Below are 25,793 nucleotides of genomic sequence, written 5' to 3'. Positions count from 1 at the left end.
TGAAGACCTAAGTCTACTTTTTCATACAAAATTTTATGTCCTTTATACAATGATGACCTAAGCCTACAATACAAAATTTTTATATCCTTTATACAATGAAGACCTAAGTCTACTTTTTCATACAAAATTTTTTGTCCTTTATACAATGATGACCTAAGCCTACAATACAAAATTTTATAACCTTTATACAATGAAACCTAAGCTTACTTTTTTACACACAAAATTTTATGTCCTTTATACAATGATGACCTGAGCTCATTGAAACACAGTAATCTAACCGCAATACTGTATGAAGAATGTCATCGGTATCAGTGTGCATATTATAATCTGTACCAGGTAACTCAATATCAGATGTTTCCAATAATTAGTGTATTCATAGCACTCTGGCTTTCATGTGTTCGATAAAGCTCTTTATTGCAAAGTTTGAAAAAGGTACTGGGAGATATGGAAAAGTCCAGACAGGATGGATTTGTGATGGTAACTTTGATTTGTCAAATCTAGAAAAAGAACCAGTGCAGGCACACACAAAATGTTGAATTTAAAATGCAAACTGATGAAATGTCATTGGTTTCATTTTTTACTTTTAGCTGAAAGAGCTTTAGACACCATGAACTTTGACACCATGAAAGGCCAACATATCCGAATTATGTGGTCCCAGCGTGATCCCTCGTTGTGCAAGTCGGGCGTTGGCAATGTTTTCATCAAGAACCTGGACAAGAGCATTGACAATAAGGTTTTGTACGATACATTCTCCACCTTTGGAAATATCCTCTCTTGCAAGGTAATTTTTTTAAAAAATCGGACCAGTTGCTTTCATGAAAGATCCCATGGCCATCGATACGATCTTTCAGTGTGGAGAATCTGGACTCAGTTTCATGTATGATATTGTACACCGGTTTTTTAAATCAGTCTCCACTGACTTTATAATTCTCCCCAGAGATGCTGTCATTTTACTTGCTCTTAGTTGTGATTGTCACTTTCTGTCATCTATACTGTGCTTCACTTCAGAGACTGACAATCCTTGAAACATGTGCAAGCAGTGTAAAGAACAACACAGACTTAAGTTAAAATACCTGGACTCCCATTTAAACAGAGATGTTGATCCCTACTAGCTGAAGAGTGTGTAATTCAGGTGTATCAAATAAAGTTCTCTATCTTTAAATTAGTGTTGCTGCTTGAGAACTCTGGATCTGATTGCATGATTTCTATTATCTGATACTGAACACAGTTTATGTTGTCAGATTGCATGATTTCTGTTATCTGATACTGAACACAGTTTATGTTGTGGTCAGATTGCATGATTTCTGTTATCCGATACTGAACACAGTTTATGTTGTGGTCAGATTGCATGATTTCTATTATCCGAAACTGAACACAGTTTATGTTGTGGTCAGATTGCATGATTTCTATTATCCGATATTTAACACAGTTTATGTTGTGGCCAGATTGCATGATTTCTATTATCTGATACTGAACACAGTTTATGTTGTGGTCAGATTGCATGATTTCTATTATCTGATACATAACACAGTTTTATGTTGTGGTCAGATTACATGATTTCTATTATCTGATACTGAACACAGATTATGTTGTGGTCAGATTGCATGATTTCTGTTATCTGATACTTAACACAGTTTATGTTGTGGTCAGATTGCATGATTTCTATTATCTGATACTGATCACAGTTTATGTTGTTTTCAGATTGGTAAATGAATTTAGATATATGGGCATCCTTTTTGTAATGTATATCCCTGAGGTTGTTCTTTTATTCTTACTTGAATTCCCTTTTATTCTCACCTACATATTGTTTCCACATAGATGGTAGGTAACTCAGTAAGTGACATTTCATGTGATACAATGACCTCTTAATTTTGATTTACATTTGAGGTTGTAAATAATCCATTTTTAAAGATTTATCCATTATATAGCTGTGAGTTTTACATTTTCTGTTCTAGATCACTGATAAAAATATTGGCATATGATTGGACTACTTTGGTTTGCATAGTGGTTCCACCAATTTTCGGGTAATGGGAGTCATCAGATATAATATTATTACATTGTAATACCAGTTTTAATAGAACTAAGATACTCTGACTCGAGACAATAACTGAGTTTATTTGTGCTTGGTACGTTAGTGTGCAGAGAAGTTATTCATTGTGACCAAAAAGAAACAGATAAATTATGGATGGTTTAAATTTTGTTTATAAAAATCCATATTATTCATAATATGCAAAGTTTTAATGTGTTCTACTGTTTGACTACTGATTTTTTCAGTCATTAAGTTGCTTCTGCTAATATTAGGTGCTTCCAGCAATTTTTCTTGGAGTAAGGCATCTACAGAGTTTTGGAAGGAGATAGAATGAGAAGTAAAACTAAGGGTATTGCTTATTTGATGGCAGGGTGGGGAGAGGGAGCGGTATATCTGTAACATAGATATAGAATCCACCATATATACAAGTGTGGTTTAAATTTTAACTTATAGAAGTAAATAAACTCACCTCTGTTCACAGAAACATTTGGACATATATGGGTCTCCTAACTGACAGAACTTTATCCATCCACAGCATCTTTATGCAGTATATATGGGATGCAAATCCGACTCAGAAAGAAATTTGTTTACGTCCTCAAACACAGTCAATTGTTCCAGTCACATACTGCAAATATCCAGTCACAAATGCATTGCAGTAAATGTGGGAATTTCTGCATCCAGTAATTCTATTTCAGATAAAAATGGCAACAATGTAACGTTTAGTTCTGCAAGTGATATTTTAGAGTAAACATGTACTCTAGGCCTACTGTTTACCATATCAATCTGTCATCACAGCGCATTAATCATTCTGTTTTGAAAAATGATTTTGTCGTTATAAAATGTTCTGTTTATTCAGATGGAAGCTTTTTCTTTGATTTATAATTTGTAAAAATGTACAATCTACTTTTACTAGTTCAACTTTGTTTGGGACTATATTTTATGCACAACAAATTAAAGGTGCACTGTCTGTCAGAATGAACGAAATTATTCAATCATCTTTCTATTTAAATAATTTCCACTGAAATAAAACTGTGATCAAAAGAATCTCAAATGGGTATTTATTTAAAATTCAATTTATGAAACTCTTTGAATAGTGTCCAGCTTTTGCAAGCATTGGCTCGCAAAAGCTGGACATTACTCAACTCGTTTCATAAATTCAGTATTAAATTGTAACCCATTTGAGATCGTCTATTTTTTTTAAATTTTAAAATCTAAATAATGTACATGTAGCTACTTTTTTGCTCTTCAAAAGTTTGCAGTTAGTAAGAATGTGTTTTTTTATTTTATTAGTTTTAATATAATTTAAATTTGAGTACATTTTTGGACAAAAAAGTTTGGATTGATTTCATTATTTAATCCTACCATTGATACCTTTATTAAAGCAAGTTACCAGCTGAGTATTGATATTATTATTGAAAAGGTGCCCTAAAACCTATGACTCAAGAACAAAGATTTGTCTCTGAAGATACAGTGCACAAAGAAAGTACTTTAGAAATTAATTTTATTATTAATTAATTATGTAGTGCCTCAATATATATGCCTGTTACATTCCCAAGAAAGATCATTTAGAATATTTAGAACACCATTTAGTTTTCTCTGCAAGTTAAATAGCATCTCTAGTCCCACCAAAGAAACAGGCATTACAATGTACTATGTATATATATATATATATATATATATATATATATATATATATATATATATATATATATGTATCATTAAATGAAACAAATGAATAAAAAAATATACCAAGCTGTAAAATTTGTTGATTAATGAACAGTATTAAATGACTTACGAGTTTGCCATAAGGTGTAAAAGTGGGATATAATGCGGGCTCTATAGAAAGTCTGAATTGATCTTGTTACATGTCTGGTCCATACAACACATGTAGCAGATCTGTACTGTGCTCTAGATGAATTCACACTGCTAAAATATATCCCAAGTTATATTAAATTTGTGCTCATTTGTTTCTTTTGTTGGCATTAGTGTAATTTTTCATCACAAGGCAAGGAAAAGGGTAACTATTTTACCTGAATTATACCCCAAAATTAAGCCAGCTCATTATAGTCCTGATAAAATTTGTCACTAGAACTTAATTTATTGCAAAGATTTTGCAGTTTGCAATGTTAGTAACTGGATGCATGTGTCATGCTCAAGTTTATTTAGAAACATGCATGTTTGTATTTAATACTCATAGAAAAAGAAAGAGCAGATTGTATGTGTGCATTACTCATTTAGAGGTTGTCAATTGGGTGTGTGCATTACTCATTTAGAGGTTGTCAATTGGGTGTGTGCATTACTCATTTAGAGGTTGTCGATTGTATGTGTGCATTACTCATTTAGAGGTTGTCAATTGGGTGTGTGCATTACTCATTTAGAGGTTGTCAATTGGGTGTGTGCATTACTCATTTAGAGGTTGTCAATTGGGTGTGTGCATTACTCATTTAGAGGTTGTCAATTGTATGTGTGCATTACTCATTTAGAGGTTGTCAATTGGGTGTGTGCAATACACATTTAGAGGTTGTCGATTGTATGTGTGCATTACACATTTAAGGTCAATTGTATGTGTGCATTACACATTTAAGGTCGATTGTATGTGTGCATTACACATTTAAGGTCGATTGTATGTGTGCATTACACATTTAGAGGTTGTCGATTGTATGTGTGCGTTACACATTTAGAGGTTGTCGATTGGGTGTCTGCAATACATGTGGAATAATTACAGATCAGTTTTCTTGTTTGTAGATTATTTGTGATGAGCATGGATCCCGAGGATATGGATTTGTCCACTTCGAGACTGAAGAAGCAGCAAGGAATGCCATAGAGAAGGTCAATGGCATGTTGCTGAATGGTAAAAAAGTGTAGGTATTTAGTTTGCCAAGATACTATATTTACACATACATGGCTTTGATGAGGTTTTGTATTTTCACATAGATGACTTGGCTGAGGTACTGCATTTACACATAGATGACTTTGATGATGTATTGTATTTACACATACATGAGTTTGTTGAGGTACTCTGTTTACATATACATGACTTTGTTTGAGCTACTGTATTTACACATAGATGATTTAGATGAGGTACTGTATTTACACATACATGACTTTGTTGAGGTACTGTATTTACACATACATGACTTTGTTGAGGTACTGTATTTACATATATTACATGACTTTGTTGAGGTACTGTATTTACACATACATGACTTTGATTAGGTACTGTATTTACACAGACATGACTTTGCTGAGGTACTGTATTTACATATACATGACTTTGCTGAGGTACTGTATTTACACATACATAACTTGGCTGAGGTACATGTACTGTATTTGCACATATATGATTTGGATGAGGTACTGTATTTACACATACATGACTTGGCTGAGGTACAGTATTTACATAGACATGAATTTGCTGAGGTATTGTATTTGCCATACATGACTTTAATGTGGTACTGCATTTACACATACATATTTCTAACTGTGAATACAAAATACCTTGATATGTCATCACATAATGTAATGATAGATCAGGGTCTTTATTTTATCACAATTTGTATTTTATTCTCTTATAATTTAAATATAGAGTGAAGTTTATGTAACAAATATTGACCCAATATCTATTGTATATTTTTCAAGCACTTTTACCTTTTATCCTGTATGGGTAAATACTTACTTATATGGTTAATCTTTCTATGAATTTATTAAAATATGTAACCTTGATATTTTTGCAAATTTTTTACAACTTTACCCATTTGCACATGTCTTGAAGGAATTCACACACACATACAGACACACACACACACATATATATATATTTGAAAGGGTTCACCTTCTTGAAGTTTCTGTCAGTTTTTCCTTTTATATTTTTGGAACTAAACTTTTAATTGGCAATCTATATCCATGATTTTGCAGACTTGTTTTTGAAACCCTATACAGACACTGTATGCTCTGCTTATTAGCTTTGTTGGTCTTAAGTTTGAAATAATCTCCAACATGAATTGTTGCATTAAATGAGCCAATGTGTGCATATTATGGTCATTAATAGAGTTGGGTGTTAGGGTGTTACAGTAGTTATTGTGTCTTTACATACTGTGATACAGGACAGTATATTGTGATATGTATTGCAATGTAATTTGATGATCTGTAGAAAATGGAAAACAGTTAACAAGAAATCCGAGTTTCATGTAACTTTGATTTTTTACAATTCCAATTTGTGTGAATTGATCATGTTTTCTCCAGTTTGATTGGATGTAAATGGTTACATGATACTGATCTGGAATTTTTTACACATTGATACATATTGCAGACTACTTTTGGTTCCAGGTCATTTTAATTTTTATAGATATTAATACCTTACAAACTAATAATAGCAAAATAAGACCCCACTTACCAACCCCTTTGATTACCAATCAAAATTTATAAACCCCAGATTAAAATGGACCATTATAAGTTAAAACAATGCAATTCCACAGACCTTCCTGCACTCGAACACTCACCCCTTTTTCTGAAGAAGGCATATGGCAGGATTTACAAGCTAATCTTAGGAAATGATTGCATTTCACCTCAACAACATGTTCCAGCAGCTGTCATTAAAGATCAGGGTCATATGTCAGGCAAAGGATCTCATTAAAAATGGACAATAATTTTGCTTCTGAAAGATCAAAATAAATAGAAAGTAAAGACAACGAATGCTATAACAACATGTGCCATACTTAAGTGTAAATTTAGGAAAAAAAGAATAGGCTGGTTTAAATAGCATTTAACAGTATTTTTATATATTAAAATAATGATCATAATAAAATATCACTGGCATGACCCTCTATGACACTCTACCCTATGTTATTGTATAAAGAATCGACGGCTCTTGGCTAGCAAAGATTGGGCTGTATATTCTGTCGCAGTTAAGAGGCTAATGAAAGAAAACTTAGATCTACATAAAAGTGATCTTTTGTTGATGAAATTTGCTGATCTGATGACAGACAGGGAGTAAATTAGAATTATAAGGATTAATTAATGATGGTTGGGTATTTATTGATATATAAATTTTACCTACTCACTCACAAAAGCTACAAAAAGCTACATAAAGTCCTTCAGACTTTATTTACTTTGCGAATGATTAGGTCAAATTTACACAATGATCAGTACTCAACCATCATCATTTAATCCTATAATAAATTTCTTTATGCACATAGTAATTGGAAAACATCCTTACATATGGGTGATTCCAAGTTACACGAGATGGGCTCTTGTTTAATTTGCATCATGCCAACTTAGGATGTATTGATATTTTCATTTTGGGACTCTTTGCATCTTGTTAACTTAGGATGTATTGATATTTTCATTTTGGGACTCTTTGCATCTTGTTAACTTAGGATGTATTGATATTTTCATTTTGGGACTCTTTGCATCTTGTTAACTTAGGATGTATTGATATTTTCATTTTGGGACTCTTTGCATCTTGTTAACTTAGGATGTATTGATATTTTCATTTTGGGACTCTTTGCATCTTGTTAACTTAGGATGTATTGATATTTTCATTTTGGGACTCTTTGCATCTAGTTAACTTAGGATGTATTGGTAGTTTCCTTTCGGAACTCTTTGCATCTTGTTAACATAGGATTATTGCTATTTCCTTTTGATACTCTTTGCTTATTGTGCTAACTTAGGATGTGTTGGCACTTTCCTTTCGGGACTCTTTGTACCTTGCAGGCGTAAATCTGACTTAATGAAAACACAATAGTAGGGCTGAAGCAGTTAGTAAAATCTGTTAGTAGTTAATGATAGTTTAATCCAAAATTTGAACTGGCAAGAATTACAGCATAATTAAAATTTCAGTCTGGGTACCTGTCCTCCATTCATTATCCATTAAATATTTAAATTAATTTCTGTCACTATACCTGGTATTGCAGCTTTGTAGGTAGATTCATGAATCGACGTGAGCGGTTGGAGATGATGGGAGTTAAAGTGAAGAAATTCAACAATGTTTATGTCAGGAACCTTTCAGAAGATGTTGATGATGATGGCCTGCGGGATATGTTTGAGCCCTATGGAAAAATCATCAGCGCAAAGGTATCAAATCATCATGGTAAAGGTATAACATTAACATTTGCACAGTCTGCTCAGAATTATTAAAAAGGGAAGAAATTGTAGACCTTGATTGCCAGGTGCATTATGCATTGGCCAATCATGCATTTGCATGTGATTCAGTACTGGAATATTTGATACCTAATTAGATTCAAAGTGTGACTATTAATAAAAATTCATCAAAGATTAGTCATGAAACCAGATGACAAAGCTTTAATGACATATTTTTGGATTATAAATGATTATTGTATTTTTCTGTTAACATTTGTTTTGCACAGATAATTTTAACATTTTAATTGCATCCGAATCCAAAATATGCTTTAAATTAGTGATAGACCATTTTAGACATGTACCCATGTTGGTTATCGAGAATTTCACTATTAAACAAGACTTAACAAGTCATTATAATTTTGATTAGGATTTTATGTACCTCTAAGAGTGGGGCCCCGAGTGGCCGAGTGGTCTAAAGCGCTCACCGTTCCGGATCACTGCCATCTCACCTCTGTCTGCGTGCGTTCGAGTCCAAGGCTCGGCTAGCGTGGGTACGTGGGAAAGCCTGCCAGTAGCTTCTCGTGGGTCGGTGGTTCTTCCCTGGGTTTTCCAGGGTTCTTCCTCCACCAGTTATACTGGCCGCCATGTATAGCCTATCTTGTGCTGAAAAATGGCGTTAAACCCTAGAACAACAACAACAACCTCTAAGAGCCTACAATCTTAGCAATAGTATGCAAAAGCAGTTTCATCTGAGCTGCAGCAGTGGTTGAAGCAGCTTGTTTGAAAAGGTCTCTAATTCTAACATCAAATCTATTAGAGAAAATAGTAACATCATCAATGTTTATTAGATGCAGAGTTTGGCATTTCTGGCCACAATGTAAGGCTAACAGCATAATGAATTTCTGAGTTGCATGCTTCAAGGGAAATAATGTTTCTAAAATGCTGAAGCATAGTGCTTTCATCCCAGGTTATGCCATATTTCAGCAAACTTGGCATATGAAGAAAGACACCTCCTAAAAACCTTTTTATAAACACCATTACCTTGGTCTGCATTAATTTTAGAAGATAAAGTTGATCTAGCAGTGTTAATGGAGCTATAACCTAAACCTGCATCTTGAAGCTCTGTTAAGAAATCTAGGACAGTATTTACAGGTAGATGAAGGGGTCAGTTTGTTTGCCAGTTGAAACTGCAACCATTTCTGGAGATGTGTCCAATATTATTTCTTCATAGATTCTCTCCATGAATCGAGTATGACACTGGCAGCTTGTCCTCATATGCTTTTACACAACAAGGCTTTCCAGGTTTGGGGAAGAATACAACTGGAGACCAATGAGCTGTCCACAGTGTTGGTTTCCTTCATAAAATTATTGCAGCTCTTTGAAGATGTCATTGCCTTCTATTTCCAAAGTTAAATTTGGTGGTGATGGCACCATATCTTGAAGGCCATATATGAAACCATCTACATTTTACTCACTGACCTTGCCCATGGTACAAATTAGTTATTCCCGCCCCCCCCAAATATAGAAACATTTTCAGCCAGCTACAGTTGATTGTTGATTGTAACAAAACACATCATTCTAGTTATTGTCAGCCAATTAAGTAATCTCTCAGTGGTGCTTTTTATTAAAAATCTATGACTGCCTTAACTTTGTATCATCTAAGGATAGGTTTAGTTGATCTTTGAGCAGGACTGTTTACTGGTCTTACATTCTTCAGATTACACGCATACATCATGGTGGTCAGGAAATATAGGGAATTTTTTATTGTTGAGGAAAATTTTGGGTCTTTGATTCCTGAAAACTGTTTTTCTAAATACACTTGTACCATGGTGGCAGGGTGTTTGGGTGTCTGAAATTGTTTTTCTAATCATGACCATGTCAGGTGTGTGTATGTATGTGTGTGTGTGTGTGTGTTCAAAATTGTGTTTTTCTAAGCCTGACCATTTCATCGGTTTTGAGTGTCCAATATAATGTTTTTCTAAATACATCCATATCGTGGTTGGGGTGAGGTGAGTGTCCAAAACTGTGTTTTTCATGTGACATGGCAAGTATGTTTTCTCTTGTACAGGTGATGACAACATTTGATGGGGAGAAGCGTGGATTTGGTTTTGTCAGCTTTGAGGAGCCAGAGTCAGCAGAAAGGGTAAATCTGTAATTTGCAAAGCATGGATGTCATTGTGGGGTTGTCTGCTATGGTCTGCAAAGCTAATTTTATTTCCCCTGTAAGTGCCTTGGGATCACATGAGATGGAATTGATCATGTGATGAGTCAGTGAATGGTCCAGCATCAAGGAGTCAGGACTTTGTGTTTTTCTCAAAATTTAAAATTTCACGATTCCAGTAATTGACAGCTGACCTTTCACGTAAATTTGGAATCAGCATGGACAGAAACTTCTTCTACTATTTTAAAGGCCTTATACAGTCATAACTGTACCGTACTTCATTGTTTCATTGCTTTTGAGTGTGTTGTCTCTTGCACAGCCTTGCACAATGGTGGAATTGAGACAAAGCCAAAGGTATCCTGTCAATACAGGGAATGGACTATTGCAAGAAATATTGCAAAATAGAGCCAAGCAGCGTTTAGCTGATAAGGCCAAAGATTTCTCCATCATGGTTGCAACAAGACGCAATGATTCCCAAGGGGGAACAACTATGCTAAATGATAGCCCTGTTGTGGCATCAAAATCAAGGAGAAATCCTGCATCTACAGATAAGGGGACTATGCCATTATCAATAGCGAGTTCGTCATGTGACTGTGAAATCTTGAGAGAGTCGGTGACAGAAAACTTGACTTCTGCACAACAATGGCAGTGCCCAGATGACAGTCTTATTGAACAGCAAGTGACACACAATCAAGTGATGTGGGGCTGTCAGCTTGATTTATTGACAAATTTGTCAGCTATGGTAACAACTTTGAAGTCACAAATTGACAGTCGTAGCAAAAAACCCATGGCTGATATGTGGGGATTTGATGAATTGACATGAAAACATGTATGGACAGAAACAGTTCAGCATTACGAGGGAAGTGATCTTTCTAACACCGGTGCAGAAAGTGAGGAAGATGTCGATGACTTCGAGCATGGCTTTTAAAACTTAGTAACATCACCACCAAATTTACCCTCAGAAAATGAAGGAAATGACACCCTGAAAGAACTTTCCAACCTTTATGAAGTGCTCGAACGTTGTGGGACTCCCATTCAGGAGAGCTTAGTCAAAGTTGTGAATGCAGGATTCAGGGCCCAAGTAGCACAGGATAAATTTAAGGATTTGAGCGAAAAACATTTAAGGCCACAAAATTCCCAAAATTTAAATGTGCCTAAAGTAAATCCCGGAATTTGGGCAAAACAAAGCTACAAAACAAATGGATGCCAAGCTCCAAAAGTTCCAAGGAACTGTAGCTAAAGCTAGTGTTCCCCTTCTCAGGCTCATGGATGAATTACAAAATAACATATTAGATGGTACACCTACAAATGTAAATAAACTGCTTGCAGATGCTGGTGATGTATTGCAGATGCTTTCTTTTGGATTTTGTGACATGTCTCATAAGAGGAAAGAACTGATCAAGCCGGATTCCTTTACAGTTATCAATCTCTCTGTGCACCCCAAAATAGGGTAACTTACCTCCTGTTTGGAGATGATCTGCCTACAGAAGTTAAAAATATTGCAGATGCTCAGCAGATGGGGAACAAGTTGTCTGGAAAGCTTTCAGCTTCAAACACTGGAAGATACTCAAATTATAAAGGTGCTCAAGCAGGACCCAAGTCTTTTTTATTTAAGATTGGGGCCATGTCCCAGCCCTTTCAATGGCAACCATAACAACGGGGAACAAAGAACCTTAAAAAGAGGAGATCATACAACCGCCTTGAAGATTTGTGAACAGAGGCAGTGTTGCATCTTCCACAAAAACTGTATGTAGCAGTTTTCCCATTCATGAAAGCACAGTTTCTTTCCCAGCCTTATATAATGTGCCAGAAAATTTTGTTGCTGGTAAAGTTAGTCGGTGTGCTAAAAAATGGCAGAACATAACCTCTGATGCATGGATTTTATCTAATCTGAAAGGTTATAAACTCGAACTCAGCAGCAGCCCAGTCCAAACTTTATTCCAAAACAGAGAAAATTCTCTGACAAAGTATCCACTGTAATTACAACTGAAATTGATAAACTGCTGAAAAAGGGAGTATTGGAGAGAATAAACTTTGCCTGGGTAAAGTACTTGTCTAACATTTTCACTAGAGAAAAGCATGATGGGAACATCCGGGTTATTCATAACCTGCATGCTTTCAATGCACATGTGGTACATCACCATTTTAAAGTGGAGACATTAAAAACAGCACTGACCATGGTTTGTAAAGATTTTTTTTTTGCTTCTATTGACCTAAAAGATGCATATTACTCTATGCCAGTTGACATTGCTTTTCACAAATATTTATGCTTTCACTGGAAAGGACAATTTTATCAGTACACCTGTTTACCAAATGACTGGCATCTGCACCACGAGTATACACCAAAATAATGAAGCCTGTTTTTTCTTCCCTGCGTAAGATGGGTTATCTCAATGTTGTCTATTTGGATGATAGTCTTCTTCTAGGTTCAACATACTCAGAGTGTCAAAACAATGTGTACCATACTGCTGCATTATTGGACAATTTAGGATTTACATTACACCCAACTAAATCCATTTTGCAACCTACACAAACTATCAGCTTTGTGGGATTTCTCATTAATTCAGTAAATATGATGGCTAGATTGACTGAGGGAAAGGCACAGGCATTGATTGAGTTTTGTGAAACAGTGTTGAAGCGGAAACATTTGACTATTTGTGAATTAGCACAATTAATAGGCACAATGGTTGCTAGTGAGCCAGGCTTAGAATATGCCCCTCTCTACTACAAACCTTTGGAAAAGGAAAAAGACAGATTACTGAAAATGCATAAGGGCAATTATGATGCATCAATTTCTCTTTCCAGCAGTGCTAAAGATACAGTTAAATGATGGATCCAAAATGTTAAAATCAGTTTTAAGCCTATTTGCAGAGGTAACCCAAACATTATTATCAAAATTGACAGTTCTCTTATAGGATGGGGAGGGGCAAACGAGACAGACGATGTTAAAACTGGTGGTTGCTGGAGTAGTACTGAGAAAATGGGCCACATCAATGTTTTAGAATTGTAGGCCTGCTTCCTGACATTAAAGTCTCTTTGTAGATACAAATATAATGTACACATTAGGATCTTCATTGATAATACTGTAGCTGTTGCCTACATTAACAAAATGGGACATAGGAAGAGATTATTAGATCAAATGGCCCATGCTATTTGGATTTGGTTATAGAAAGACAGATTTGGTTGAGTGCTTGCCATCTTCCTGGGAAGAATAATGTAGAAGCAGATCACCTATCTAGGAATTTCAATGATGATGCAGAGTGGATGTTAAACAAAGCAATCTTTTAATAAAATTTATGCAATATTTGGACAGTTTTATATTGATATGTTTGCCTTTAGATTGAATCCTCAAATTCACAAATACGTGTCATATAGACCAGACCCACATGCATGGGCCATTGATACTTTCTCTATGACGTGGTCAGACCTAATTTTATATATGTTCCCACCTTTCAGCCAGGTGGGATGTTTTCTTCAGAAGATAGTAGACAACTGTGCAGAAGTGGTTCTTGTAGCACCATTTTGGACAACACAGCCCTGGTTTCCCTGCCATTTGCTACAAATTATTCAGCAATCGTACATTCTTCCACAGATTTGCTTCCTGTTGACCTTGCCTCAGGATCCACTCAAGAAACATCAACTGTGGAAAACCTACCTAGCAGTGTTTCGCTTATCAGGAAAGCCTTTTTCCATAAAGGCATATCAGGACAAGCTGCCAGTGTCATACTTGACTTGTGGAGAGAATCTACAAGGAAACAATATTGGACACATCTCCAGAAATGGTTGCACTTTTCGGTTGGGAAACATATTGATCCCCTTGATCCACCTGTAGATTTGGTCCTGGCTTTCCTGACAGAGCTGTTTGACTCTGGTTTAGGTTACAGCTCCATCAACACTGCCAGATCTGCTATATCTAGTTTAGTTAAATTGAGTAGTAGTGTTGACCTAGGTAATAATGTGCTCATAGAAAGATTTTTGAGAGGAGTTTTTCTACGTAGGCCATGTTTGCCAAGATATGGCATAACCTGGGATGTGAGAACTGTGATTCAGCATCTGGAAAAATTGTTTCCCTTGGGAAACATTTCTTTGAAACAAGTGACTGAGAAACTAGTTATCCTGTTGGCCTTACTTAGTGGCCACAGATGTCAGACTTTGCATGTCATAAATATTGATGATATTACTATTTTTTCTGATAAAGTTGTCATAATTAGGGACCTTTTGAAGCAAAGTAAACCTAGTCAACATCTATCACAAATGACTTTTTCTGTGTATCATGATAAAAGACTATGTATAGTTGAAACCTACAAGAATACATCAGTAGAACTTCTTCCCTTTGGGAAAATGAGAAAAAAATCATTGACAAGTACCCAACCTCCTTTAAAAGCTGTTGCTCAAAGTACCATAGCTAGTCGATTAAGACTGTTATGAAGGAGGCAGGAATTGATACATCCATTTTTGGGGCCCACAGCACTAGAGCTGCATCAAGCACTGCTACAGCTACAATGAAACTGTCTTTGCATACTATTATTGAGACTGTAAGATGGAGTAATGATTGCACTTTCCGCAAGTTCTATCATAAACCTGTATTGGATGGCTTAGATTACAGCAGTGCTGTGCTTGGGAAGTCCCAGCCATAACATTTTTTAATTCAATCTGAGATGCTTATATATTGTTCTTTATAGTTTTATCTAGTATCACAAATATATATTTTACTTTATTTTTACTTTATTTTTTCTACATTGTTGTGCTTGGATGTGTAAACTCTGAAATCTCATGGGATCTCGAGGCACTTACAGGGAAATAAAATTTCACAATTAAACAAGACTTACCAAAGTTGCAGTTTGATTGGGATTTTATGGACCTGTAAGTGCCTGAGGGATCACATGTCCACCCATATGCAAATTAATTATCTTCATGCATATCCCATCCTATTGTTGTTCTCTGTGGCATCCAAGCTGATCATGCTCTAAAGACTGACTGATCATGTGACCAGTTCCATCTCATGTGATCCCTCAGGCACTTACAAGTTCATAAAATCAAAGCTAATTATTTAGAAGCTATCAGGCTGAATTTCGGAAAATCTGTACTGGTTTTGGAAATACCAATGATGTAGTTATTTTTGTGCTCAGACATAAAATTCAGTGAGTTTGTCGAAAATGATTGGTTTTAAATTTTGATGAAGCACTTTGGCACAGTCTGCAGTATTTTCTACCTCACTTAGTTTCTTAGCTGTTACATGATAACCTGTTGACAGCCGTTGCAGATGGTTGTAGCGATGCAACTTAATCCATGTTTTCAGGGGGGGTATTTTCAAATCATGCTGTGAAATAGACACTGCTGAAATGGTTATATTTTGCTCAGACATAAAATTCAGTTATTTTGTCCAAAATAAAATTTTGCTACATGATAACTATTTGACAGCAGTTGCAAACAGTTGTAGGGAGTGAGAGGGATGCAACTTAATCCATCATTTCCAAATCAGTCTGTAAAGTGGAAACTGTTCAGATGCTTAAAATGTTGTCTCAATTAAAAAGTGATCCTAGTCACTTCTTTGCAAGCTAGTTCGACTCCTTCTCTAAACTAATCTACATTCATTCCTAGTCATTTCTTTGCATGCTAGTTTGAGTCTTGCTGTAGACTTATCTCCATCAATTGGAGGACCTTCACTATGCATTAGTATTGGATAGAAAAAAGTCCTAAGCAGAATCACAGAACTTGGCTGTACATATTCCGAGGTTTCCTTAGAAATCTTGGACAAATGTTCCTTGGAAAAACCTCAGAGCATTGGTTGCTGACTTTCTGAGGTAGTAGTCCAAGGACAAATTTTTTTTATACCAGTGTCAAAGGTTTTTGTTGTCAAATCTCCGAGGTTGACCTTGGACTTCCAAGGTGTTTTATAACCTTTACTCCAAGGTTTCCTTTGAATCCTCAGACATGTCCATGGTTTCCAAGCATTCTGAGACAAACCGTCCAAGAGTTCCTGGGACACCTCCCTGGCATAAAACATCAGACCAAGAATTGAAGCAAATACAAGAATACATTTTATTTTTAATTTGTTCAACAAGTACAAATAAAATTTTAAAAAGATCTAAATATAAAAAATATCCATAAGGTTTCATTAGTGCTAAATTGTCCATTTAATTTTGAAATCCATTCATTTATATCCTGGTTCTTTATAGTTTTAGCACTTCATTGATTTTCTTGTTTATCATCACCTCTTCGATAATCTGTCATTTCTTTTGGATCAGTCCTGTAAAAAAAAATAGTGGTTGAAAATATAAGATGTGATGAATTAATAAAAAAAATAGTACACATATAACATAACTGTTATTGGCAGCCTTCAATTTATAAATCATGTTTGGAATCCTTTAGTAATGAAAATAAGGTATTAAACCTTAAAATACTATATTTCTATAACGGACTGTTCTTTGAATTTGGGACCATCATTCTAAATTGTAGTCAAGATTATATTCTGTTCCTGGCTCAATGTCTTACAAGTTCTAACTAATGTATTCAATCAATTATAAGATCCTGATGCTTCCCTTTAAAGATATTATTAAAATTATTCAGAATTACTATCTTATAAGGTATCACAGTACCAACTGTTTTTCCATATACCTCAATGCTAATGTTTTGTGAAATAAATAAATTTTATATGCTACCTAGTATGCATGTCACACACTGTCATAGAGAACAATGCTAGATTGTCAATTTGACAATGACATAACCAGATATTACATTGCATTTAAGAGAGATAACTCTGCTGGAAATAGATGGGGGTAAGAGTTATCTAGTCACAACAAGCACATTTTCAGCCATGTGTACCATATTTTTAAAAAATCATAAAAAATACACAGTATGATCTAGATAGAAATTAACATAAACTCACATGTTGCCAAGAGGCTCAACTTTTTTTAAAGCCATACAGAAAGTGCAACTCTTACATAATGCACCAGTCACAGCTAGTGTTGTTCTTTAATTCTGAAATGCAATGTTCCTTACACCTTTAGCTCTGCCCACCTGGACTTGTGCAATTGGTACCGTTATACCTATAATTTCATTGTACTGTAATCAGCCCTTAAAGATACAACACAATGCTTGTTGCTTAAAAATAATTTTAGAAAGTTTCCAGCATCTTTATCTTACCTTGGAGATTTTTGGTGTTACCATCTTGGTGGTCTATTTTGTTGCTTTGGTGGTTTTAGTGATTGTGGATTTGCATCTTTACTTGTTTCAACCCTAAATTAAAAAAAAGTGCAAACTTTTCAAATAATATGCAATACATTCCATGCCATTTTCTAGTGATGGGAATTGATTACTTGGGAAAAACTACATATATCCTCATTTATTGCTGAAAAAAAACATGTGGTTTGGCATGTTGGCCCAATGCTAGACATTACTATAAACTGCCTGGGGCCCTGAGTGGCCGAGTGGTTTAAAGCGCTCTCCGTTACGGATCACTGCCATCTCACCTCTGAGCCAGTTCGAGTCTCGGATTCAGCCAATGCGGGTATGTGAGAAAGCTTGCCAGTAGCTTCTTGTGGGTCAGTTGTTCTTTCCGGGGTTTTCCCGGGTTCTTCCTCTACCATTAATACTGGCCGCCATGTATAGCCTATTGTGTGCTGATAAATGGCATTAAATGCAATAACAACAACAACAGCTATAAACTGCCACTCAGCAGACATCGTAGCGATATGACTGAAAATTGTGGCAAATAAACTGTGTCATGCAAACTTTCAGAAAACATTTTTACACTAATACTGTAGTAGTTTATTATCCATCTAAACAGGATCTTTAAATTACTATTCCTGTAATTAACACACAAACACACATTTTAAGAAAAATGTCATCTGACCCTTTACGCACTGTAGACTTGACTTTAGATTCAATTGTTAGAAAGTATATTTTAACAGTTGTCCTGTGTGGTTACAGGGCATTAGAATTGGGACCACTGTGTTACACTAAGATGATTGTGTGAAGAGATTAAAAGCGTATGAATAAGAATTTTTCTAACGGGGGGATTCCAGCATGTATATAGGTTTTGCTTTTTTATCTCATATTTTTATCTCCATGTAAAGATGTAAAACCAAAATATGTATTCCTGTTTGGCACCATGTTGCCTGAACTGAGATGGTACATGTAAAACCCATATCAATCAATGAACATTAATAAGTCAATTTTTTTATTCAAATCATAGACTTGTTAGTTGTTTTGGTATGACAAACATTATTCATTTTAATAAACTGTAAAAGTATGTTCTGAATAAATATAGAGAAATCTCCAAGTGCACAGTTAAAACAGACCACGTCCATTTCCTAGCTAAAACATTTCTAAGTGTACATTTCTGAGCTATGTTCAAGCTAAAAAGTGACTAAGTTCTTATTTCCTAGGATTTTCTGAGCCAAAAATAAACAAAGTTCTCATGTCCAAGGCTTTATCCAAGGTATTTCCTAGCATATTTTTTGATGTACAAGATAATGTCTGAGGTTTGCTTATAAATCCTTGGACAAAATATTAACATTATCAGAGGTTTCCCAGGTTTATCTAGGAAAATGATGGAAAAACCTTGGATATCCAAGGTTTTAGGTCAAAATTCCAAGTATAACCTCAGAAAATGTACAGCCAGGAAGCTTCATAAGTCTTTTAGTTGGTTTTAATGCCAGTCCTAGAAAAGGTGTTCCTAGTTCACTTTTAGCTCTCACCTAACAATAACATCATGTGAGCTTATGGTATGACCCTGTATCCATCATTTGTCCAAATAACAGTTACTGTTTTTAACTAATTCTTGAAAACCACTGGACCAATTTTGACCAATTTGGCAGAGAGCAGTCAAAAGATTTGCACCAATGTTTCCATCAAACGTGGCTGTTGTTATTACTAAAACTAAACAGTGTTTACTTAAGAGTTATTGATAAACAGAATTTAACCAAATTTGGCAGAAAGCATCCTGGCACAAAGGATTTTCAAATATATGCCAATAATGCCATTACCCTTTGCACTTGAAGTTGACCTCTTAGAAACTGCGGTTTAGAAACTAAATTCTTGTAAAAATTGGTTTTAAAATGTTTACAAATATATAGTTTTGCCATCAGATATGGCCACTGTTCCCAAAAATACATAAGCCTTTAAATCAACATTTCTCCAAAGGCAAATGAACAGAATTTTACTAAATTTTTACTGAAAACATTTTGTCATGAAGGCCTCTTAAATTTGTGAAACATCAATCTGCCATCTGATATGGGTTACAAAATATGAAAAGAAACTCAATAACTTCTTCTACAAATCCATTATATCAGAAATGTTTTGAATAGCATTCCGGTGTCCAAGCATATGGACCATTCAGTATTGGACAAAGATAAAGGAAACAAAATACAAATAGAAAAACATTGAAACCATAGTTTTCATAACAAATATAATCAACAAAATTGTTGTCAATATTTTGTGCTAGTGTATCAGCTATCTAGTCAGTATTTAGTGTTCCTAGAAGATGCAGTGCTATAAGATAATTATTTGCCAATAATTAAAAAGTATATATATGAGGTACGTTTAGTATGTGTGCTGTATCAATGATGTATAAAATGTATACATTTTTCATTAAAAGTAAACGAGGCTTGCCGAGTTTCCTTTTAATGAAATATTTATACGAGTGGTGCATCATTGATACAGCATACATACTATACATATATTTCATTTATATCACATACAAATACACATATTTGCACTTTGAATGGAGTTACAATATGCTCCTGGTAACTGTGTATTGACCACACGAATGAACTCCTCACATCCCTGTGAGTGTGCCCGTACAAATTATAGTTCTAGGAATTTTCTTGTTCATTATCACATATGCAAATTGATAAGTTGATTGTTTTCTTTTTGATATTCTTATTTTATTCACATTTATTAAATCAATATAAGAGACACTCATGATTTAAACATGAAATATGGTTTTTGTGAAGAAAGTAGTGCACTACAAACATGATTTTCATGAAGAAAGTAGTGCACTACAAACATGGTTTTTATGAAGAAAGTAGTGCACTACAAACATGGTTTTTATGAAGAAAGTAGTGCACTATAAACATGGTTAGCCACTTGTACACTGAACCTGAACTGTCAGGCATTCATGTACCGGCATATGGAAATTAGCATGGAATAGAAACTAAGCGAAATGACAAACCAGCAAAAAGTAATTAAAATATTTTAATATATTGACAGTTCATCTAAGTCATTATACTGCTTTTCTAAAGATTATAAAATTCTCTCTCTCTCTATCAGTGGCATCACTAGGGTTGGTGTCACCTAGTGCAGTACCTCATGGTGTCACCCCCATGGACCTCCTTCCTGCACAAAAATTCAACATTTTTTAGACAGTCATTTTGGTGTCACCCCCTCTGATGGTGTCAACTGGTGTGGTCTGCACCCTCCTAGTGACACCACTGCTCTCTCTCTGTCTCACTGTCTCTCTGTCTCTCTCCTTTGGATGGTTTGACTAAACTTTACCATCATTCATAGGTCCAGAGGCATTGTTGTATTACACAAGCAAAAATCCTCAGTGCTCGTATTTTCATAAATTTTCACCTGTATCTAGCTATGATAATCCAGAGAGAGAGAGAGAGAGAGAGAGAGAGAGAGAGAGAAAGAGAGGTGGGATGGGGGGACCATTTGGACTTTTCTATATTTAGTAATTAATAATCAAGTTTTAGAACATTATAATAGGTTTAAGAATCAACAACAACAAAGCATTAAATACGCTACAGTATGTGTAACTTGTAAGCTCATAAATGACAAATTTAACATGTAGGCTTAGTGTCAACTGGCGATTGCAACTGTGTATCATTGATATTATGAACACTGTCATTAGATCCCAAGGAAAGCGTAAACATACCATTACGATGAACCAGATTACTGTAAGTTATTTGGTACAAGTTCACATTCATTGTTTTTTTCCTGTGCCATGTTTTTCTCTCTCACTCCAGATTTTTGCTGTTTCTTTATTCTGTCCCTTACATACGACAGGTGAGAGGGGATATAGAGAAAAAAAAATGGTTCCGATGAAATTGTGTACCATTTTAATTTCATATAGAAAACAGACTGTTAATACTTTTTATCATTATTTTCATGTCATTTATGATTAATGAATGAGTAGAAATTCATCACTGATCTATAGGCCTGCAGTTGAAAGAATATTTGTATATTTGTATTATTGCCCCATCGGTGGATCACAATTTGATATACCGGTACCATTAGTTTTGGTATATGAATTTGCTTTATACCAACACTTTAAATGCCATATTATTTTTAATGTGTGTGTGTATATATATATATATATATATATATATATATATATATATATATATATATATATATATATATAGTAATTGTCTAGTATAATAGATTAAATGCATTCTGAATAAAGAATAAATAATGTCTTGTAAAAATATTGTTCTTTCAATAGGTAACTATTTCTCTCTCTCCACATTACTTATGATCATACCAAGTCTGGACTTGCTTATTCTTGATGTCTTTTCCTTACAGTCAAAATAAAAAATGAATTATCTACCAATCTCAAAGATCTGTACATGTTTCTGGCATCTGCTGGCTATCACAAATACAACACACAATGTACTGATGTGCTTGCACTTAAATAATTAAGCACTGAACATTTCAGACTTTCAGTATTTAAGGTTGGGACTTTCAAAATGTAACCCAGGTAGTAATAGGCATCCTGTTAAAGGCAAGTAATGGAACACCTGAACTTGCATCTTCACAAAGTAGCTTCGTTTCATCTTGTGTATAGTTTTTACATAAAGTTCATTGCAGATCTCTCTTAGTCAGTGTATATTTAAAAATGAAACATGATTCTTTTCATTTTCACTCTGAAAGGCTGTAGAAGAAATGAATGGCAAGGAACTCGGCGGCAAAGTGCTGTTTGCTGGTCGTGCCCAAAAGAAGGCTGAGAGACTGGCTGTGCTGAAGGAGAAATTCGAACGCATCAGAATAGAGCGCATCAATAGTTACCAGGGTGTCAATTTGTATGTAAAGAATCTGGATGATGTCATTGATGATGAACGTCTACGGAAGGAGTTTTCCCAGTTTGGGACAATCACCAGTGCCAGGGTTTGTAAAAACTAATAGTTGGATATTGATTCAAGCAAAAACATAATCGGTATCTTCAAAATCTATTCTGGATTTGAAAGTAAAAATCTTGAGTAAGAATAGATTTAATTCTGACCAGGAAAAGCTGCAGACTTGTCAACCTCTGTGATTGGATTGTATGTCCTACTGAAAGTATACTTTAATTATGGACTTACAGAATAATAACAGGAATTACGCAGATACAGTCATTGTGGTCAAATCTGGATTTTAACTTGTTCAGGTTTGGTCTGGATCAAGCTTTACATATTTGATAAAGTGGAATTGGTCAGGATATAAGAATACCTGCACATGTTTATCATGTGAAATGCCTGCTTGATCTATACATGTCATCTAACTTATAAAACCAGTTGATAATTGGCCTTTTAAAAAGTTCAAACAATCAGGATAGAATTGTAAAATGGAGTTCTCAAATTATTGGAGAGGTAAGAAAGGTATCTCAAGTATGTTTATTAGACATCATGTGTTGATTCTGGTATCAGGAGAAATGATTATTACTGCCACATACAATTTGATGATAAATTTTCCCAACCAACGGTTTCAAAGAACCAACGGTTTCAAAGACAAGGAACTAACAAATATAATAAAGTACAACACAAGTTGTTGAATAAGTCCCATGCTGATTTTGTTCCATTGTTGTCAGATGTGATGGGCAGGCTGAGTCACTGATATTAGTAAGGACTTAAGTTGGATGCTCCTTAATAAGTAGATTGTAGTTAAGGAAAAATGGATTTGACAGGATCTCTGTTTGCCCACCAACATGATTATGACTAATGATAATATTAATAAATTTTCTGAGGCCACTCATTGCTGGATTTGTAATGGTTCCTTTTAATGAAACTTAAGTGTAAATGAAAGTAGTGTGCATGTGATTTGGATTTTTAATGTAGTTTTAAAACAAAATCGGTGACATTGCTTCAATATCTGCAGTGTGCCAGTTTATATTGACACTGGCTCAACCAGTCCTAACACTAACCTCTTAATACTGAGCGCCAAATGAGGCAGCCGCTAGTACCATTTTTAGAAGTCTTTGGTGTGACTTGGTGAGGGTTTGAACCTATGACCTTCTGCATCCAAGACATACACTCTAACTACTTAGGCCACAGGAGCGGTGACTGAAGTAGAAGCACTGTTCATGAGTACTGTTACATAACTGGTGCATATAAAACAGCTGCACACAGTGCATGTAGTTTACAATTATCAATTAAATCTAGTCAGATAAAAGTTCCTCTAGTATTTCACAGTTTGTATGATGGCCACTTAATAATGTAAATAGCTGCATCAGTGTCAAAAGCACCAATATGTGTTATTCCAAACAATATGGAAATATATACATTTAATCTCAGACAGTTACAATTTATGAATTCATTACAGTTTCAAAATAAATTTGTTAACAATTTAGTAACAGAAAACATTAAAATTACTAGTCGATATATGATACTGTTAACACTAACATGTTAACTAGAAAGATTATTCACCTGTATGAGTACATGTGTAATTGGGACTAATTTACTGAAAGTCAACAATCGAAAGCATACGTGTGTGTGTCTGTGTGATTTGGATTTTTAATACAGCTTAAACAATTTGTCAATCATATTGCTATGATGTCTGCAGTGTGGCAGTTTATAATGATGTCAGAATTGGGGCATCATGCTGCAGACATGTTGCATGATGTCCCACCCAGTCACATTATCTTGACACCAGGACAACCAGTCCTAACACTAACCTCTTAATGTTGAGCACCAGGCAAGGCACTGCTGTTAATACCATTTTTGTAAGTCTTTGGTACGACTCTACCGGGGTTCAAAACCATGACTTTTTCCACATCTAAGATGGACACTCTAACCACTAGGCCACTGGAGCAGTCATCATGTGAAGGTATTTCAGAAAAAAGATTAGGGACATGCAAAGTTTGGTCAGCATTAGATTGCAAGAATATGGATGACTATTATTTGTGTACCTATATGTTATTACTCACTGATGTATTTGAAAAATTTCATGACACCGCTATTCAAGTGTTTAAATTAGACCCTGCACATTACTTCTCATTGCCAGGAATTACGTGGAATGTATTTTTATCAAAAAGCAAAAAAGTTGAACTGTTTACTGTTAGTGATCTGTTTATCAAGAACTCACTTCATGGTGGAATGTCAGTGGCAAGTCATTGATATCCATCCCATGTATAGACTGATATGACCCTGCTGCCACTAACAGACATATCATGTATCTATAAACCAATAACCTTTATGGTTGGGCAATGATGCAGCATTTCATGTTGCTGGATTTTCATGGATTCATCCATCACATATTGACGTTCGTAAACATATAAACAGCAAGAGCAACCATGCATACTTCTTTGAAGTTGAAGTAATTCACTACCACCATTATGAATCCATTAGCACTGTCATGAAATTGTGTATGATTTATATCAATATGTGATCAAAAATGTACTTGGGTTTCGTTGCTGCGTACAGTGTCACCCGAGGGTGGTTTATTTTTTCGGCTCTAGTTATTTCGAAATACTAAGCATGACTCAATCCATGCTGCATGTGCACATTGCCTGCAGTGAACACTTAAGTACCTAGCTGCGCATATCTGTCACAGCTAATATACATATAGAGCAAATTCTCTATAAACAAATTACACTATGACGAGTCTTGTCAGAAAGCTTACCTCTTTATGGGAGCAAATCTCCACCTGTAGAGGTATTGAAATTTAAGTTTGTATTCTTTATTACTATTTGTTTTATATGACATAATTGTTTCATATATTAGATGTTTTAAGAATTTATTCTAAATTCTACAGAGAGTCAATACCTAGGTCATACAACACCATGATATTAGAAATACTATTGTCTAGTTTGAGTTAGCTATTTGTTGTAACTGAACAGACAAATTGAATTTAATTATATGCTGCATGCATTGAATGATTAATGGGTAACGAATTCATGTGCGTGCATGCGCAACATATATCAATGCAGAAGTACTTAACCGTGTCATATGAACTACACGGTTTAGTTGTTATAATTTTAGCTGCCTTATATATGGTTTGGTGAGGTGGAGTCACAGAACACTGTGTGGTTTCTTGTGACATGTATGCTGTGTCTGGTGATGTTGGTTCGGAAGAGTGTACTGGTGTTCTTGATGCATGGGACCAAGGCTTTATGACCATCAGGTCTGTGTTGAATGTGAGGGCTCTTGAGGGATCCTTCAACAGACTGAGAGGGGTGGACCATGTGTGGGTGCTCCTTTGACCATTGACTAGAGCAAGTGGAATCAGGGATACATCTTGGACATCAAATGGGCACCACGATAGTTATACGTATATTACGTGTTCCATGTTATTGTTATTTTCACTATTGCTGTTGATCAG

The 25,793-nt window shown here is 35.1% G+C and overlaps 1 protein-coding gene across 7 annotated transcripts in view; it reads left to right on the top strand.

The window, feature by feature from the left end:
• The window catches only part of LOC149787231 (polyadenylate-binding protein 4-like), a 48,845-nt gene that overhangs the window by 6,846 nt on the left and 16,206 nt on the right, over window positions 1–25,793 (top strand). For 6 of the 7 annotated variants that reach the window (XM_089977731.1, XM_089977736.1, XM_089977735.1 and 3 more), the window contains exons 3-7: window positions 588–781; window positions 4,775–4,890; window positions 7,942–8,101; window positions 10,176–10,250; window positions 22,152–22,385. In XM_089977731.1, coding sequence (XP_089833857.1) covers window positions 588–781; window positions 4,775–4,890; window positions 7,942–8,101; window positions 10,176–10,250; window positions 22,152–22,385 — 779 coding nt within the window. The remainder of the gene's footprint in view (window positions 1–587; window positions 782–4,774; window positions 4,891–7,941; window positions 8,102–10,175; window positions 10,251–22,151; window positions 22,386–25,793) is intronic. The other variant, XM_089977737.1, reaches the window with a different exon arrangement.

Source organism: Sinohyriopsis cumingii, chromosome 12, assembly GCF_028554795.1.
Source record: "Sinohyriopsis cumingii isolate HCF-2022 chromosome 12, ASM2855479v2, whole genome shotgun sequence".
NCBI lineage: Eukaryota > Metazoa > Mollusca > Bivalvia > Unionida > Unionidae > Sinohyriopsis > Sinohyriopsis cumingii.
This window is presented reverse-complemented; position numbering and strand designations above follow the sequence as displayed.